Source organism: Epinephelus fuscoguttatus, linkage group LG10, assembly GCF_011397635.1.
Source record: "Epinephelus fuscoguttatus linkage group LG10, E.fuscoguttatus.final_Chr_v1".
NCBI classification, from domain to species: Eukaryota; Metazoa; Chordata; class Actinopteri; order Perciformes; family Serranidae; genus Epinephelus; species Epinephelus fuscoguttatus.
Genome location: NC_064761.1, coordinates 16,595,535 through 16,615,924, shown reverse-complemented (window position 1 = coordinate 16,615,924; position 20,390 = coordinate 16,595,535). Strand labels below are relative to the sequence as shown.

Below are 20,390 nucleotides of genomic sequence, written 5' to 3'. Positions count from 1 at the left end.
TCGTACTGGACCAGGCTGCATGTTGACAACGACAGTCGGTTGTTTCTTGCGATATTTTAACTCACGATGCATCTGACACCAGGAGCACCACATACAGAAACAGGAAGTCAAGATATCCTTACAGATAGAACCCTGTGGAGAACCAAAGTATTGGTTAGGCTCTTTTACTGTGTTTCTCAGTTAATATTTAAAATTTACACACACACACACACACACACACACACACTGTAGATGTACACTATACTCTGCATCAAAACATCATGTAAGAAGTCAGTGTGCATCAGTTTTACACGTATCATACCTTGATACCATATGCGTGTCGAATGCCAGTCCGTAGAGCCAAGGCTGCAGGAGGCGCACACAGAGGGAGTCCACAGGCTGCTGTTATGGCGGGGCTGAAGATGTCACACAATGGGAGACATCGGTTCTCTCCAAATTTCCCAGCAACCGTGCAGGCAAGACATGGGCAGCAAAAGAAACCATAGCAACCTGAAAGACAAGTAGTTGGATGAAAAAAACAAATAAAGAATGAGGCCTTTTTACAAGTTCTCCACAAAATATGACATTATCTTGAATTAATATGATTGAAAGTTGTGGTTTTGATTCTTACAAGAACACTTGTCCTCACAACAGTTAAAGAGGCCTGAGTTCCAGGCTGTCATGGAGTGCGCCATTGGCTCTTGAACTGTACTACAGATGGAGAACAATCACCTGTTAACACAGAGATATCAGTGTATAAAAGTCTCCTCCTCTGGTTAGATGCTAAAATGCATTTTGTTTTCTCAGAACCTGTTCTCTGTGCAATCACAATTGAGTTGAACAATCTTACATTGAAAAAAATCTGTGTGAAATAATGTTACAATTCACTTTAAAAACATGTAATCTGATCAATCAATTCACAAATTATTGATTTCATGGAACATTACAGTCAGGTACTATATAAAGAAATTAGTTTGAAATGAAAATATGTTGTAACTTTATCCATTGACCTCTAGTTTGACTGCAGCAAACTAGGTGGTGCTGGTCATTCTCACGGTCTCACTCAGTTCCTGTGAACGAGGTGTGACTAAGCTACGGCTCTGTTGTGAGAATGACAAGAATCAGGAAGTGCCTACAGGAATGTTTTGTGTCAATGGCTTTGTGAACGTCTAGATGGACGAGCTTTCTTTCATATGTAAAAAATCTGCAAAATATTGGAACACAACAATATTGCCAACAACACTGTCTGGCAAAAATTTTGCACCAGCAACAGATTTTTAGAATTTTAATATTACATACAGTACAGGCCAAAAGTTTGGACACACCTTCTCATTCAATGCGTTTTCTTTATTTTCATGACTATTTACATTGTAGATTCTCACTGAAGGCATCAAAACTATGAATGAACGCATGTGGAGTTATGTACTTAACAAAAAAAGGTGAAATAACTGAAAACATGTTTTATATTCTAGTTTCTTCAAAATAGCCACCCTTTGCTCTGATTACTGCTTTGCACACTCTTGGCATTCTCTCCATGAGCTTCAAGAGGTAGTCACCTGAAATGGTTTCCACTTTACAGGTGTGCCTTATCAGGGTTAATTAGTGGAATTTCTTGCTTTATCAATGGGGTTGGGACCATCAGTTGTGTTGTGCAGAAGTCAGGTTAATACACAGCCGACAGCCCTATTGGACAACTGTTAAAATTCATATTATGGCAAGAACCAATCAGCTAACTGAAGAAAAACGAGTGGCCATCATTACTTTAAGAAATGAAGGTCAGTCAGTCCGGAAAATTGCAAAAACTTTAAATGTGTCCCCAAGTGGAGTCGCAAAAACCATCAAGCGCTACAACTAAACTGGCACACATGAGGACCGACCCAGGAAAGGAAGACCAAGAGTCACCTCTGCTTCTGAGGATACGTTCATCCGAGTCACCAGCCTCAGAAATGGCAAGTTAACAGCAGCTCAGATCAGAGACCAGATGAATGCCACACAGAGTTCTAGCAGCAGACCCATCTCTAGAACAACTGTTAAGAGGAGACTGCGCGAATCAGACCTTCATGGTCAAACAGCTGCTAGGAAACCACTGCTAAGGAGAGGCAACAAGCAGAAGAGATTTGTTTGGGCCAAGAAACACAAGGAATGGACATTAGACCAGTGGAAATCTGTGCTTTGGTCTGATGAGTCCAAATTTGAGATCTTTGGTTCCAACGCCGTGTCTTTGTGAGACGCAGAAAAGGTGAACGGATGGATTCCACATGCCTGGTTCCCACTGTGAAGCATGGAGGAGGAGGTGTGATGGTGTGGGGGTGTTTTGCTGGTGACACTGTTGGGGATTTATTCAAAATTGAAGGCACACTGAACCAGCATGGCTACCACAGCATCCTGCAGCGACATGCCATCCCATCCGGTTTGCGTTTAGTTGGACGAACATTTATTTTTCAGCAGAACAATGACCCCAAACACACCTCCAGGCTGTGTAAGGGCTATTTGACCAAGAAGGAGAGTGATGGAGTGCTGCGGCAGATGACCTGGCCTCCACAGTCACCGGACCTGAACCCAATGGAGATGGTTTGGGGTGAGCTGGACCGCAGAGTGAAGGCAAAGGGGCCAACAAGTGCTAAACACCTCTGGGAACTCCTTCAAGACTGTTGGAAAACCATTTCAGGTGACTACCTCTTGAAGCTCATGGAGAGAATGCCAAGAGTGTGCAAAGCAGTAATCAGAGCAAAGGGTGGCTATTTTGAAGAAACTAGAATATAAAACATGTTTTCAGTTATTTCACCTTTTTTTGTTAAGTACATAACTCCACATGTGTTCATTCATAGTTTTGATGCCTTCAGTGAGAATCTACAATGTAAATAGTCATGAAAATAAAGAAAACGCATTGAATGAGAAGGTGTGTCCAAACTTTTGGCCTGTACTGTATATGTTGAATATCATCTACAGGCTTTTGCCTCACTTTAGTGTGTGATATCCAACAGGTGTGTGAAGTTAATTATTGATTATTGTCCAATCAAAATACATTGACAGTGGCAACAGATGAACCTGGGGGAGAAACTATCTTCTCTTACTACAGCGGGTGTTCCCAACACTCCCCAGGGTGTGTGAGCTTGTGTCACATAGGACTGTAATATGCAGTGGCTGTCCACCAATAGTTGCCTTGAGAGTGACCCCAATTTGCCCCTTTACACAAGAGTTGGAGCCGCCATGATATAAACACAGATTTTTTTTTGTAAAAATCTAGCAATATGATTCAATTAGACAGCTTTTACTATGTTTTCATATTTCAATACTGATAAATCTCTTTGTTACCGGGGAGTAGTAAAGTCACACAGTACCAACAGTAACTGGTAGTCCTCAGAAATAACCATTGTTTTTGTGGCAAAGTCAGTATGACAACTGGTTCATGAGGCTTTGTTACCAAAAAAAAAGTGTAAATCAACAAGCTTGCATTTTACCTTTAAAATGAAGACATGTGACTTTTCTTTTCAGTAAAATTAAAGATCAATTTTGCTCCACATAAATCTCTTTGCAAAATCCTGCAAGTTTCCAACACATCAGATTAATCATTTTACTTTTAAAATGAAAATATTTACTTTTCTCATCAGCAGAATGAAAAATCTTACCTGATTAGCTGAAAGCCTTGTTGTCACCTCAGAAGATGTGAAAGAATATGCCATATATGAGGAGTGGCACCTCATGTACACTGGGCAAGCACAAACAATGCTGTAGAACCTGAACCTAAGTGCAGAGAGGGGTAAAAACAACTTTGCACATTAAGAATAACATGCCCATTGTTTTTTGTTGTTGACACAGGTGTGGCAAACCAGTCAGACAATACTATGTGAAGAGAGGGACAACGGCAGTACATGATTTTCAGTCTTTTTCTTACCTTGCGTTTAATGATGTTTGAGTCACTGGTGGGACTTTTGCAATTCACTGGTTGTAGAATAACATTTTTCTTTACATGATAATTATGTTTCATAGTAGAAAAAAATCTAAACAGAAGCTGAACCAAAAACTGACAGTAGTTTCAGCGCAGCCTGTTTAACGTTAAGATTTTTTTCCTTTGGCACAGATTTTGAAAAAAAGAAATATTATTTCACAACTTCTTTACCCTGAAGAAGAACTAGTTGTTACTTCACTTTTCATTATATTGATGAACAACTGATATTCTAACTGATATAGGGGAACTTTGATACAGGGAGTTTTCTTTGCATCTTACAGTCATCTTTGGTATAAAATGCGATGTTGTGATTGAAAGGGTTAAAGCATATTCACAACTATTAAACCTTTCATTGACCCCTGGTGCCTTTTATTAAATCATACCATTTTTTAAAAAAAAAATTGAATTTCTCACCTATTGGATGATCAATATGATATGTAGCAGGGAGAAACTAGGGGTGCTTTCACATACAGTCCTTTTTAAACACACCAAACTCAGTCCTCTTAGGGTGTTGTCACACTTGGTCCTTTTCAGCCCTCTAGGCCGACTCAGAGCTGTGACTCATTTTTTGCGCAAATGTCAACACTCCGAGAGAACTCAGAATCCTCTGAAGCAAACCAAACTCAGACCACCTCAGGAGGTGGTCTGAGTTCAGTTCGCTTCAAGTCCATGGTGTGGTTCACTTAACCTGTGCCTTGTGAACACAAAACGCTCTGGGTTCACTTTGCCTTTTGCTATTGTATTGTAGCCCTCCAGGCTTGCCATAGACAGATCACACGCTATGTCAGTGGGACGCGGAATAAACACAATGGAACCATGGCCACAGGTAACAACAGCATGACCAGTGGATGAGGAGTACTTTGGTCTGACGATGAAAAAACTGCACTTTTCCAGATAGGTCCAGAAACGAGGAAGACACCAGAAAGAGAACTGAGTCCTCTTTCATATGAACTGACAATGTGAACGCAGGAAGAACTGAGTCCCCTTTCTGTCAGTCCACTTATGGTGCGCTTTAAGAGGACTGAGTTTGAAAACACCCTGATATATAGTCACATATGGTCATTTTTTAAAGAGACTGAACTCAGTCCTCTCAAAGTGCACCAAAAATTGGAGCAACAGAAAATGGACTCAGTTCTTTTTGTGTTCACATTGTCAGTTCATTTGAAAGAGGACTCAGTTCTCTTTCTGGTCCACTCCACTTCAGCACTGAACTTAATATTGGAGGAAAACCTTAGTGTTTCTGTGCTGTAGACTGTTGCCATGCGATGCATTCTGCATTCCACATCTGGAGACGTGCAGTATCATTCACACTCCTCCTCATCCTGCCTCCTTGCAAGGCATTACAGGCCAACATAGTTTGGTCTGTTTTTTCAACTGTCCCAGTGCAATAGCATGTAATCTAGAGGGCTAAACTCATTGGCAAAGAGCAAAGCGAATCTGGAATGCTTTGTGTTCACAAGGCAGAGGATAAGTGAACCGCGCCGCAGACTTGAAGTGAACCCAGTTCGGTTCACTTCAGTGGGGTCTGAGTTCTCTTGGAGTGTTCACATATCCTCCTGAGACCCTGTGTCCTCATATGAAGACATCACATTTTTGGTTTACTTGACCTTATACTTCATTCTCCTTAACTCAGACCTGTTTTCCTCATTTGTGGACACATTTTTGTGTCATCTAGTAGTAGTGGAAGCACAATACGCTGATCTGTAAAAACAAGATGGCAACCATCTCTGCCAAGTCAGACTGCAGCTGATCCCGACACAAAAGTGGACAAGGTCCAACACCTGATCACATTTTATGGTAGAAACTTGTTTATTTATGATTAATAATGTTTATAGTTTGGTATGGCAACAAATTTGACCAATTTAAACAACAGTAACAAGCTGAGACGCTGTTAATTTGGAAGTACCTGTATGAAGGCATTGGGACTTTACTATTGTCTCGTTTGAAGACATTGGGACTTAATTATCTTTGACGATGTTTAGTTTTTTATACTATCAGGTCCTACTGATCCTAAATAGCTAGGAGAAATTAAAAATATATACCAAACAAAAGTTCAGGTCTCAGGAGGATATACGCAAATATTGCTATGTCACTGCTCTGAGACCGTTTAGAGGGCTGAAAACGACCAAGTGTGAAAACAATGTAGGAGCCAGACACTATTTGGCCAGTCAAGGTGATAGCACCTGAGCTGTTCAGAGGCTCATGCAGCACAGGTGTGGCAGCCTCATTCCTGCTCCCTGATCACTCCTCTGCACATGCTTCCTTAGTGAGTCAAACAAAGTTTGTGTTTTAAGTAGAATCATTTTAAGGTCATGTAGGAGTGCCAATGATTCTGAGGAACTGGATTTTGTTTGAGTGTCTCTTTAATATTAAACTGTGGTTACACCATGACTAACCTGCTGTGTTCAATTCACAGGTAAAGTGCTGGCTGCTGTTTACGTCACATTGTTTATTTTAATAGTTGTTTGTGTTTTAGTAAACTGAGCATATTCCATTTATGGTTTTATCTTTTGTGTTGCAGCTGGTGTTGGCCCTCAGTCACGGGAGTTGAGCTATGGTGATTTAAGGTTTGCGGTGGCACTGGTAGTTGTTTGGGTGTTTCTCGGTTGAGGTAACAGGGTTTGTCTTGTGTGTAGTTTTGGTTATACACTGATGGTATACCTCAAGCTCACTGGCCTGCTGATTGGTGCGCCACACCCCTGCAGCAAGACGCTTCAACTTTAAACTGCTTTTGTAAAATTGCTGTTGTGTAATAAAAGCCTGTTATGGCACTTTGGCCCACAATGACTGTTGGCTTTGTTATTGAACTTCACCTGTACTTGTACAAAAGTTGAGGCAGGGGTCACACATAAATTACAAAATGAGTAATCAAAAAAAAAAAAGGTCTTTATTTCTAGCTATAAACAGAACCTCTCACCAACCAGGCTACATCTTGTTAGTCTGTAGCTCCATCTGTTGGTCATCAGCGGTAGAGCATTAAAATTCAAACACAAGGAGAGGTAGTGTAACATTATTTAAATATTACTTACAAGAAATAAGACTATTTATGTTGAAAACCACTCATTTCATTTATACAGCCACTGCAGAAGGGCCAATGAGGGCCAATCCTGACCATAGCCATTTCATTATATAGACATCCAACCACTCACTCTTCAATTCAGTAATTTTCCACTGTGAACAAGCTTAAAATGAATATCCCTCTGTGCTGTAACACTGTAAGTATAGGTTACTCTGTACATCCAGTCTTTCCAGAAGTTATAAGAAGAATCACAGCTTTGAAATAAACCATTAAATTAAAGACAGCTTAATTATAGCGCACATGCAGCCGCTGTTCATTTTCATCTGTGAAATGCTGTCAAGAAGTTCATTAATTACTGCATGTCTGGTCTGGTTAGGTCATGTGCCTGTATGTCTATTAAAGTCACATACTGGCTTCATGCAAAGAGGAAAGACCGAGGCTTTGGTGTCTTCTTATACAGTTGTTTAGGCACTATTGTCTCCAGTAGCCTCCTCACTAGGTCCAGTCTGCCTGTTCTGATCAGAGCCCTGGATAATTCTGTGACCTCTGCTGTGTGAGTCCTGTACAGACACCTCAGCTCAGACTTAACAAAGTCCTGGGGGTACCTCTCCTCTGCCTTTTGCACACATAACTCCAGCTGGGTGATGGCAAGGCTTGGGTCAGGGCCTCCCTGCATGAACAGAGTCAAGAGTGCCTGTAGGAGGCAGCGCAGGGCTGTGGTGTCTGTGCTCCCTGGTTTCTCCAACTCCATCGCACGTTTGAAGCAGTCTGCAGCGTTCTGCTCCTCGCCCTTCAGCAGGAGGCAGCGTCCTCGGAGCACGTGGAGGTCAGGCAAGCTGTCACCCAGATGAAACTGTAGGGCGTGGGACAGACTCACCAACGCACTGTTCACTGACACCTCATCCACCAAAAGACTCTCCTGGAGTGCATCTACACCCATGTAGTAGTACACCTAAAGGGAGAGACATGAATCTGTAAACCCATGTTACTGTAAAAAAGAATTGCGTATTAGTTGTTTGTGTTATTACCTGTGCCATCTCCAGGTGTGTCCGCAGACATGGACGTACACTAAGAACCTTGTCCAAGTCTTTTCTGGCCTCAGTTAGCCTCTGTCGGTCTGGGATTCCACCTTCACCATGTTTTGCCTTCTCCAGGTCCCTGACGTAGAGCATCATATTGATCTAAAAGAAAAACATATATAAATACTTGTACACCTTTTTATGAACATCCTATTTTATTAATTTTATGAAAATCATCACCTTATGCAATGTGTAAAATTTCAATTTAACCATATAAACTGATTATAAATACATAGCTCATTAGAAACATTAGATCCAACTGCACAAATACGTGAATTCGGTGGCTTTTTCAGCCAGTTTCAGTTCATGCAAATTCTCAAGCATTAAAGGGATTTCACATGGTAATTGACTGAGCTTTGCCAACTTGGTTTTGGCATCAACTTGATTGGCTGCAGTACCTTGGCACGGGTGCAGTAAGCCTGCCAGTTGAGCTCTGGGTCTGGGAGCACGTTCAGGGCCATGTTGCAGATTCCTGTGGCCATCTCATGTTTGCCCAGTAGAAAGAAGACCTTTGCCAAAAGGTTTAGGGTGAATGCATCACCACTAGCCAAGTTTATAGCCTGAGGATACAGACAGTTACACTGTATGTTATGGCGAAAATATATAAATTACATATATTAAAGAAGTCACATAAATTAAAGCAGTTCCTACTGCGAGCATGAGATGTGGTAACTCCCAAATCACACAAACAAACAGCTAAGTTCATTTTAGTTGAGGGACTCAACATGTAGATTGAGACATTGGGTATTTTACATAATTCATAATTTTTTGTGCTGCTACATCTGTACAAGAATTAATGACACAATGTTACATTAACACACAAGACAAATAAGTCTGGCTTCACTGTGCAGTAGTGTATAAGTAGGTGCACAGCAGTGAGCTAAAGACATTTAATAAAGGTTGAAGACAGGAGTCTGCAGGTTGAAGTGTGAAACTGTAAAAAGAGTATTGGCAAAAACATCAAGCATTCGAAGACTGTGACTAATGATCAGAAAAATTAATTATTTAAAGCTGGATTGTAGGACTTTTTCATGTAAATGAATGTCTGTTACATCCAACACCTTGCCAAACAACTTCACACAATGCTGATTAAGCCTGTTGGCACCAGAAAAGCTCTCTGTGTTTGTCAGTATTCCACCATTGTGGTGTCTGGGGTAACTTTCCTGCGCCAGTGCACCAGAATTGTTGCACTTTACGTCAGCCAGCCAGAGCTAAAGGGCAAAGAAAAGGCATAAGCTATGGCCGAAAATCCTAAAAAGCATCCAAAAAAAGGTTTCTGGAGTGGATGCTCCAGATAAAATAGAAACACGTTCAGAGGAAGGATTAAAGCCAAAAAAGACTTGGGGCGTCGGTGGCTTAGTGGTAGAGCAGGCGCCCCATATACAAGGCTGTTGCCGCAGCGGCCCGGGTTCAACTCCAGCTTGTGGCCCTTTGCTGCGTGTCTCTCCCTCTCTCTCTCCCCCTTTCACACTTGTCTGTCCTATCAGTTAAAGGCTAAAAATGCCCCAAAAATATCTTTAAAAAAAAGACTTGTGTTTGTGTAATTACTCCACTGCCAGACAGGGAGACAAAAGTTTTTTTCCTAGCTTGACAGTATTTTTTTGAGAGATCTAAATGTGTGGGTTAACTTACAGTTCCAAAGCAGGATAGGGGATCGGAGGCTGAGTAGCCACAGTCATGTATAGACATAGGCACAGTGGAGAACTCTTCCTTCCTCTCTAACATGATGCCGACATAACACCAGGCCAGAGCTGTGGAGGGAGATCATAATCAGAGTTTTTACCAGGTTCTTATAAGCTGCACTGCTCTAATGCATCTCAGAGCAGCTTTATTCATATAGAGACATAATGTTTTTACCTTTGTGTTGGTTTTTTTCTGATTCTAGTGTTTCATTGAGAAGCCTCAGTCCCTTATTGTAGTGAGAGAGTCTGGAGTATTCAGAGTCATCTTTGGTCTTCACAATGTCGTCCAGTCTGCAGGGAGAAAATGACTTAAAAAAAATCATACATTAAAGGTCCAGTGTGTATGATTTAGGGGGGTATATTGGCAGAAATAAAGTAAAATATAAGTGTGTTTTTAGAGTGTATAATCACCTGAAAATAAGAATTATGTTTTTGTTCCCTTAGAATGAGTCATTTATATCTACATAGGGAGTGGGTTGTTAATCACCATGTTGCACCGCCATGTTTTTAAAGTAGCCTATGAAGGACACTTACCCCAGATAAAGGCATTTGCCTTTTTGCAATGGCCACCATAGTTAGCAGCCCATCTGTGATAAGAGCATCAGAAAAACACTGATGTTTTTTAATATGATACTACTTTATTCAGTGTGTTTTCACTTTAAATCACTGGGTCAGTTTGTTTAGGAGAGGAAATGACCTCTGTGGATAAATTGGCTCCCTGTAAAAACCTCCTGAACATCTTGATCTTAAGTTTTCATAGAAGAATAGAAGAAAGGCATGCACATATAACAGGTGCTAAGCTAGCAGCCCACCCCCAACATGCCAAACAGCATTGAAAAAACACTGATTTGTAACATGAAACTGCTTTATTCAGTGTTTTTATTGGCTTGAATCACCAGATGTGTTTGTTTTGGAGAGGAAGAGACCTCTGTGAATAATTCGGCCCCTGTATGTCTGGGTCAGAAATAAGGTGAGCACACATTAAGTTATCAGAGAAAATAGGTGATTTGACATTAGCAGGTGCTGCTGCAGTAGCCGAGCTGCGACCTACTGAACAGTGTGGGAGAGTCACTGATTTGTAATTTGAAACAGCTCAATTTAGTGTTTTTAATGGTTTTATCCATTTGGCATGTTTGTTTTGGAGAGGGAGAGGAAGGAGCAATAAGTTTCAGCTGGTTGCAATCTGCAGTCCCCACCACTGCCACTAAATACCCTTAAATCCAACACACTGCTCCTTTGAGTGGTGTAGCGGTTATCTTCTTATGATTTTGTTTTGTACCTTATATAGATGGTTGCCATTTTAAAATACCAGCTTCGTTTTTCCTCTGTTGGTATCTGAAAAACAGCAAGATTTGTTAATAATAGACTAGACATTAATTGTGCAGTCATAAATATTGAAGTCTTCAGATTGTTTAGGCATTGTTTGATTGCTATTCCACCCAAGTGAACAAAGTGTTGCACATGTCTTGAATGACTGAAAGCAAACTAAGAACTCTGTGCTGTGCCAGATTTGTAATTTGAAGAGTAGAATTGGCATTACTTGATTTGGGGGAAATACATGGTTCATATCCATGTCACTATGAGCTTCATATTCATAAATCCTCTGAGCACAGTCACATCCATCAATGTCAGTAAAGGTTTGCAGGTGAAATGAGTAGTAGAAGAAATATTAATTAAAACATATCTGAGGATCGGCAACATAAATACAAATCAATGAATAGCGGGTGGGTATCTAAGGATTGCCAACATAAATACCAATTACTGAAATGCTGGAACATTATGAGTCACAGAATGATGCTTGTGGTCTTGTTACATAACCAGTCATTGTTTCAGTGCTCCTCCTTACATTCACATGTTAATCCCAGGCTTTTACAAAGTCATTAACAGATATACTCTGAGTATCACCGCTTGTGTATCTCACCAGCTGACCCCCGTAGTCCAGGGCTCTGTTGTAAAGTGTCAACGCTGCTGTCAGTCTGTCTCTCAGGTCTTCCTCACTGTCCAGCTCCACATCGTAGGGATAAACATAAGCCTGCTCAGCCAGGCAGCGAGCCGCCAGGATCCTGGCCTCTTCCTGAGAATCCTCTCCACCGTCCAACCCCATGAGATGGGACACTTTCTCCACACACTCCCCTGCATCAAACTCTCTGCTCAGCTTGTCGTACACGTAGCCCAGGTTGGCCCAGGCGTTGAGGTTACCAGGGTCTTCCTTACAAATGCTTCTGAAAGGTGCAGAGACACAGAGAGAGTGGAGTTAGAAAAACATCCCTCCATAAAGGTCTTGAATATTGGAATTGATTTCGAAATATTCCATGATGTTTCATTTCTATTTTGACAAAAATAAGATTAGAGTTCAATGAAATTGTGAAAAGATTTTCATTGTCCCCAGAGGATGAACCCTACTGATTTTGGTGATCCCTTGATTTTTTTTTCTCTAGCACAAGAATTAGGCTCTAGACATTTTTGTCTTTACTGAGATGTTTTAATATCTACTGAAAATTTGGCACAAATATTCATGTCCTCCTCAGGATGAACTGTGAGCTACCATACTTTGGTTTATGACTAAACACCTGCAAAACTACATTCCCATCAGCCCCAGGTCCTTCTTTGTGTGTAGTGTTAGTAAGTAAACATTAGCATGCTAACATGCCTAGGATGGTGAACATGCTAAACATTACACCTGCTAAAACATTAGCATGTTAGCATTGTCATTGTGAGCATGTTATCATGCTGACATTAGTATTCAGCTCACAGAGCTGCTAGCATGACAGTAGACTCTTGTTAATCTGTGTCCTGGTACAGTATGAACTTTCCTCAGGAATCAAGAAATTGGTGTTACCGAAATAAGATAAAACTTGAAGTGTCACAGCGGAGAGGAAGTACAAGATAAAATGCAAAGTTGAGGTAAAGCAAGTAAAATTCAACTTAAATAGTATCATACAAGCCTACTTTACTGACATCTGTAAAACATTAGCAGAGGAAAAGAGAAGTATTCTAATATGCAAGCTACAAAAAGTAAATATGAAAGACTAATGATTATCGGAGGGCAATTACATTACATAATTACTACAACATTCCACTTAATTATGAGTGTAATTGGCTAGGAGGTTACATCTTGTTTCTGCAGGGAGCAGAAGTTTTACTGGATCAACTAATAGTTTTGTTGATCTTGTTGATTTTACTTGTTTAAGTCAAATATGCCAAATGTGTGCGCGCTCATGTTAACATATGTTTGTTATTTTGCAACCTCTATTTGTGGCCCAGCCATTAACAATCTGTCAACTAGTGTATAAGATGACTGTGGATTTATAGTCTTGATTTTTTTTTACTATAGTTGGTAGAATGTCATGTGCTGCTTTTTCTATGCTTTTTGGTGTTTCTTGGTTAGCTTGCAACACACATTACTAGTCAAGCTCTCTTGTGAAACCATGCAAAAACAGTCTCAAAACGAGGCCTCTCCCTTAGTGAATATTTGGAATATTCTCCCTCTTTTAAAAAAAATGACAGCGTATCATCACCTGAAAATTTCCTCAGCTGTGTCCAAATGTTCCAGGTGAAAAGCCAGCAGACCCAGCAGATTTCGGACAGCATACTGTAGATACCCAGCTTCGGCCTCCAGCTCGCCTCGCAGGCTCTCCTGCTTTAGGTAAGTGTCCCTGAGTCTCAGCTTCACAGGCCCAACGGGATCACAGTTGAGGTTGAGGTCCAGGTGGAAGTGGCCGGGGATGTAGTCCATGTCCTCCATGAGAGACTCGATGTCCTTTGTGCCGTCTGCCTCCATGGCCTCCTCCTCCTCCACCTGCTATTTTAAGAAAGACAAGAAGTATAGTGCTATACTGAAAGAGTTTTTTTTAAGTATTTTGACCTAAGATACTGAACAAGAAAAATACCTCGTCCTGCTCAGCCGACAGTTAAATCTACTGTGTTCAACACCCACATGCAGACAGGTCGAACAGGTTAGGCTTGGGAGTGACTAGGGAGTGGAATAGCTAGTGTTAAGGGGAGATAGTGTATAACTATAGATACATATGTTTCCCACACACTTTTTTGTATCAACTCTCACTTTTGATTCTCACCCATAAATACACAAATCTTAGTCATCATCTCTTTTTATTTTTTTTTTCTTTCTAAAAAGAGAGACTGTGTCATTTGTTTTTTTCATGTTGCTGTTTTTTCCATATTTGGCTCTTTAACAGAAACACCAACTGACATTCCTTCAAGTCTTTTCTGACAGGATGATATTATTTATGTCTCTTACATTTTGTAAACATAGTTTTTAAGTCTTGTTTTGGAGGATGTTTCAGTCAGCCCCCCTCTTCCCCCTGCCCTGTGTCAGCTAACAGAAGAATGTGAACCATCAGGATCAGTGTGAGTGGGAAAACACCAAAGGGAACTCAGTGAAACTTTATTTTACATAACCTTTCATTTCATCAAAATTTGCATGCAGCAGTATGATGAGCTGTTGACAGAAACTCTAAAACACCTGAAGGCATTATGCAGATATAGCCTGCAAACATTTAACAAAAGCAAACATTAACTGTAAAACCTTGTGATCTTGCAGGTTACAATACTATCTTAGAAAATCAGACAAACACATGATAAGCATATTTTTGTTTTAAAATGCTTTTGCATACAAATCCAAACTCTTCCACCAGAGGGTAAACTCGCATCATGATGAGCCAGTGGAACAAAGAGGAGAGGGTGTTAAGTGTTTTAAACCCACTATCACATGCAATGTCTCAATGGGCTTCACAGGCCCACATCAAAAGTGGTTCCCAAGCAAATGAAAGCTCTCTAACAAGACAGGGAAGAAGCCCACAGAGCCTCAGCACACAAGAGACCATTGGAGAGATAATTCAAAGAGAGATCAGCCCTGGTCTGACAGCTGGGGAGCAATAACACCCGCAGGTGGGAACAAATCAATTACAAACAAAGTCCAGGAGGATTATAGTAAGTGCAACTTAGATGTAATAAGACCAATATAAAACATGCTCAGAGGGGTAGTCCCAGGAAGTACTGTTAGTCAGTATTCAAAGATTCAAAGAATGAATTGTCATCAGATAAAAATGTCACAAGCATATTTGCATACAATTAAAAACTTGCACTCTGGCAGCTCTCCAATCAGCATATACACAGTTATCAGTCGTACTTTCACACACACACACACACACACACACACACACACACACACACACACACACACACACACATTGTTACAAACATACTTAAGTTAAATACGTAAAACTGAAAGATTTCCTCAAGACATGTTTAAGAAATTGAAAAATACTCAGATTTGAATGATAGTTTGTGTCTCATATGTTCTCTTTTTCCACCAAAAAGCCTCTTCTCTCAAAAATCCAGAATATGTGCCAACAGTTCTTACATCAAAAGCTAAAGGAACTGTGTGTAAGATTTATGTAATGGCATCTAGCTGTGAGGACTGCAGATTGCAACCAGCTGAACCTTCTCCCGGTTAGAATTCCTTCAGTGAGCTTTGTTGGGGTTTTGACCGGGAGCTGAATTATCTACAGAGGTCTCCTCATCTCCGAAACAAACTGACCCATTGATTTAAACCGGTAAAAACACTGAATTCAACAGATTTACTTTAAAATAAATCTGTGTTTGGAGGGGCTGTGAACTGCTATGGCTGATGCAAAAATGCCAAAAAACATGAATGGCCCCATCTAGAGCCAGTGTGTGGTTTAGCCGTTCTGGGCTACTGGAGAAACATGGCAGTACAGCATGGAGATCTCTGTAGACAAGGACCTGCTCCCTGTGTAGATATAAACGGCTCATTCTAAGGTACGAAAACACAACAATTCTTTTTTTCAGGTGATTATAATGTAAACTAAAGAAAACATACTTATCTTGTGTTCATTAGTTAAAAGTCCAGTGTGGGTTAGGGGAATATATCGGCAGAAATGGGATATGATATAATGTCTCCTGCATCACTGAAAAGTCCATTCTTACCGTGTGTGCACATTGAAGGTTTCAAGTTTCCATTGTGTTAGTAGCATACTGGGCCGTGATTGACTTCCAAACTAGCTGTGATGTCACAAATCCCTGTTCATTTGTACTAGTCTTAACCTGATAGTTAAGGTGAGCACATGGAAACTTTCCCTTTTCAGCAGATAAATGCATGTCTTTCAAAACCAGCACATGCATCATTCTGCACAAACATAAACATGAAATACCAATAAGGAAAACTCATTTTTGAGAGAAGGGGGACTTTAAACATCTGATGGCTGTTCATCACAGTCCAGAGTTGGACAGGGGGTACAGTTTGGAGGGACAGGGGCAGGATGATGTTAGATTAATCAGACAGTTACTCAGAGATAGAGGAGGCCCAGTTTTTTTTTGAACAGTTCAATGGAAAACAGCAGTCCTGTCTGAAAAGGAAGAAGTCTGCACGAACGGTTCACAGCTGGAAGCACTAGATCATCTGCCCAAAGGTTAATGAGAGAAGTACTTCTAATACCAAGCACGCTGGTTCTTGATGTGGTCAGAAACTGAATCACCTGGGGCAAAACCCACAGAAATATTGAGAGAGCATGCAAACCCACACACACATGCCTCAGTCGGGTATGAACAGAGCTGATACACCTAGGCAGAGTTGCATAAATGTGTATTTAGTATAGCCTCATCGTGGGCAGCCTTTTCCATTTGTACTATGTGGGTGTACAGAAATCTGAAAATTTTCTCCTCTCGACAGCCGTTGCCATGGTGGCCATCGTGGATACCAGGCTGATTGCATGGTAACATAATGATTACAGATGCTTGTTTGTGTGGCTGTGCACCCTCCCAGCCAAAAACAGAATTTAAACAGCATTTTGCTTAAGAAGGCTCCAGTTTAGCTGATATTACATCCCAGATGCCAAGTAGCAAAACAAAGGTATTATGGGAAAGATGTTGACCCCTAATAATCCCTGCAGCCTTTGCAACACTCCCTGTAAAGTGGGATTAGGATATGTGTTCCAAATACTGATAAAGGTCCTTTTAGCTTTCAAACTAACCCCTTGGTAACCTACTTTTGGTGTCTGTCTTAATTCCTGGCACAAAAGGAGAGTGTGTAACTGATAAAGAATAATATACAAAGAGTCAGGGATGAGAATGGAAAAGTTACCTGGTATATCATGAACAGAAAGAGTAAAAGCAAAGATGGCAACCCAAACATCAAAGATCTCTGAAATCCTTCTCTGCAGAGACTTTACATTTACATTGACAGGAGCATAGCCAGGAAATTTGGGGCCCCTCACGAGATGTGACACCAAATACAAAAGGATCAGAGGATCACAGGAAAGCCTTATTAATCTAGACTTTATACCTTCTCTCTAAACTGAGCTCCCCCCAGTTATTAATGCCTTTGATACACCTTCACTATTTTGTCTGGTCCAAGGTGGTATTAAAATGGAGGGATTTAAGATTAAGTATGAATTATATTGTATGTTCTCCATCTGAAACTGGAGCCCCACTCTGGTAGTCTCGGCAGCTCTCCGGCCGTATCAGAAAGAGTCAGCCCTAATCCACTTCAGATCCTGAATCCTGCTTTTAAAATATTGTTATTTAATACATATGTCCACCCTCCTCCTGCCCCTCTTTTTATTGCTCCCCCTTCATCATTTACTCTCCTGAGGCCCACTTGCACGTGTAATTAGTGCTTATAGATGAAACTCCTCTGTCTGCCTTTCCAAGCCACCTCATCACCGTTGACTACAACTGTATTTCCATTCTGAGTCAGCCTCTCTCTGGCACCCTGAGTGAGTGTTCGCAGCAAAAAGCAACTCTTCAGCTCTCCAGAGGCCTTCTCCGACTGCAGATTACACAAGTCAAAGTCTCTTTGCACTGTCTCTTTGTGTTATAGATATATACGGTAGCACTGGACATTTTCAGGAAGCCTTAGCAGAGCAAACTTACCGACAATGATGACTAATGGAGTTCTTTTCGTGATTTGTTTCATGTCTTTTTCACACAGTAAAACTGGGATGTTTAAGGACCTTGTTAACCATCTGTCTTTGTTACTTAGCATTTGTGGGTAAAACAATCTTCAGATATAGATTTAATGGCACGTTTTAAAATGCTTTCTCTCCTCAGCAACATTTAAATCTCTGTTGCCCCAAACCGTTGCCAGTGCAACACGTCAGCCCACCAGTCGCATTACTGTGAGCTTTTAACTTGATGTGTTATGGCACCTACAGAGCTCATGGTTTCACATGAGGAGGTCCAGGCCTGTTGAGGAAACATTTGCCTGGACTGAGACTGTGCAGCCTGGGAGAACGTTGTCATGAAGAGACACAGTGTGTGTGTGTGTGTGTGTGTGTGTGTGTGTGTGAAAGAGAGTAATGTGATAGTCTTTAGTAACACAGACATCTGTCATACTTTATTACACTGATTAGACTCTTCATCCATCCCACCCCACAGGGACTGTGCTGCATCTAAACAGATTTGCAATGAAATGATCTGAAATCAACTTAGAGTTTTCTGATTCTGAAAAAATTGGCAACTAAAAGATTGATTTGCTCTACCAAGCCAGTCCAGTGTTACCGCATTGTCCTGCTGCTTTTGTGTATCTTAGGAAGATGCTTGAGATCCTGCCTGTTCTTGACCAGGTAACGTTACCATCTGAAAAACACACACGGGAAGCAAAAAAGCATCTTCTCTCTTCACAGTTCAGTTTATAGTATATACTAACTTCTGCCAACCACGGCGAAAATCAGGAAAGGTGCAACATGTTTTCCCACACTCTGGGCATTTGGCATTGTGAATGTGCAGCTATCCCTACATAGCGGCCTCTGGAGTCAAGGAAATTTAAAACACAGTTTAAAAACTAGCCTGACTTTATAGCCTACATCTACCTAAATACTACTCTTAAGTACAATTTTGAGGTAGTTGGACTTTAGCTGAGCAATTCCTTTCTCTGCCACTTCATACTTTTACTACATTTTAGAAGGAAATATTGCACTTGTTACTCAACTACATTTATTTAATCAGTTTATTCACTAGAGCAACAATGATTAATAGATAATCAGTTAGTTGTCAACTGTTAAATTAATTTGGTAATCAGCTGGGATAGGCTCATGCCCTCCCATGACCCCTAACAGGAGACTCAATTACAGAATATGAATGAATTAATGAGTAATTGGAGTAAATTTTCAAAAAAAAAAAAAAAAAAAAAAAGTCAGAATTTTGTGATTCCAGCTTCTCACAGGTGAATATTTTCTGGTTTCTTTAATCCTCCATGACAGTAAACTGAATCTGAATCTTGTGTTGTGAACAAAATAAGACATTTGCGGGCGTCATCTTGAGCTTTGGGAAACACTGATCAACATTTTTCACCATTGTCTGAAACTTTATAGACCCAACAACTCATGGATTAATTGAGAAAATCATCTACAGATTAAGTGACAATGAGATGTCATCGTTAGTTGCAGCCCCATTTACTTTACAGCTTCAGATCATCAATACGAAGTATAATTAACAAATCAAATTATTGTGTTATGAAGCTATGAAGTAATACATTTAGCTCCATCTTTTTTCTTTTTTTAAAAAAAAGATTTTTTGGAGGGCTTTTTGGCCTTTAATTGATGGACAGACAAACAGGAGGAGAAAGAGAGGGAGTGACATGCAGGGCTACAGGTTGGAGTCGAACCCGGAACCTGGAGCCTGCTCCACCACCAAGCCACTGACGCCCCCATTTAGCTCCATCTTTAGCAACTTCAACATTAAAATGACGCATAGGGTACTTTAATCTATCAATAATTATGATCTAATATTGTAACATACATTATTCTGATATGGACTAGTATTTTTATAACTACTTGAGTACTTTTACTTGGTAAGTATAGTTTGATGATAATCAGGCGTATTTTACTTTAGCAACTTAAAATCTTGAATTCAGGACTTTTACTTGTAACAGAATATTTCTCCACTGTGGTATTGCTACTTTTATGTACATGACCTACCTCTCCCACCACTGTATACCTCAAATTTGTGCTTAAGTACATTACTTGAGTAAATGTACTTAGTTACATTCCACCACTGTATATTTGTAAGTAAATATACCTTATTCATATATACCTGTAAACACCTTTTTACTTCTATGCACCTTCTGCAAAAAGAAATCTCTATCTGTATATATATCAAAGTATTCATTACTTCTGCAACTTTACATTGCAATACCTGAACTGTTTGCAACCATTACCATAGTAAGTATATCTACTATAGTAACAGGGTTAGGGTTAGGGTTGCTAGAGTTGCTATTTTATTTTGGTAGTTTACATTACTCCAACGTGTTCCTGAAGTTTTATTTTGAAAGTCTTACCGGAAGCTGTATGATGTCACAGCAGCTGACTTGTCAGTCTGGGGTCTCCTCTCCTCTCCTCTCCCACTCTGCGGCTGCTGGTCGCTGTCATCATGCAGGTGGAATCTGCGCAATGTAGCTCAGCGTAGGGATCTCCAGCAAGACTCACCGCCGGCCTGCAGCGCTCATACCCCGGACACTGGACTCCAGGGATCAGGCTCTCTCTGCCGCTGTGGAAGAACCAACAACACACGGGAGATAAAACAGAAAATTAGATATTTGTTTTTCTGCTTTCACTTGATGATCATCAGTTTGTCTCTAAGGGCTGGATCAGTTTGACAGCAGATGACAATGCAGCTAAATGAAGAGTATCTGTGAGCATTAT

At 40.5% G+C, this 20,390-nt stretch overlaps 1 protein-coding gene across 2 annotated transcripts; it reads right to left on the bottom strand.

Moving 5' to 3' along the window:
• Positions 1-6,793: 6,793 nt before the first annotated feature.
• ttc22 (tetratricopeptide repeat domain 22) lies at positions 6,794-20,147 on the bottom strand. Of its 2 annotated transcripts, none has more exons than XM_049588361.1 (9): positions 20,027-20,147; positions 13,227-13,510; positions 11,630-11,930; positions 10,988-11,043; positions 9,884-9,999; positions 9,659-9,777; positions 8,425-8,586; positions 7,976-8,128; positions 6,794-7,899 (listed from the first exon to the last, which is right to left on the bottom strand). In XM_049588361.1, the coding sequence occupies exons 2-9, from the start codon at positions 13,487-13,489 to the stop codon at positions 7,363-7,365; spliced, it is 1,707 nt and encodes a 568-aa protein (XP_049444318.1). In that variant the 5' UTR covers positions 13,490-13,510; positions 20,027-20,147; the 3' UTR covers positions 6,794-7,362. The 2 variants fall into 2 exon arrangements, with proteins under 2 accessions (XP_049444318.1, XP_049444319.1); XM_049588362.1 differs by lacking the exon at positions 20,027-20,147 and adding an exon at positions 13,599-13,645.
• Positions 20,148-20,390: the final 243 nt, after the last annotated feature.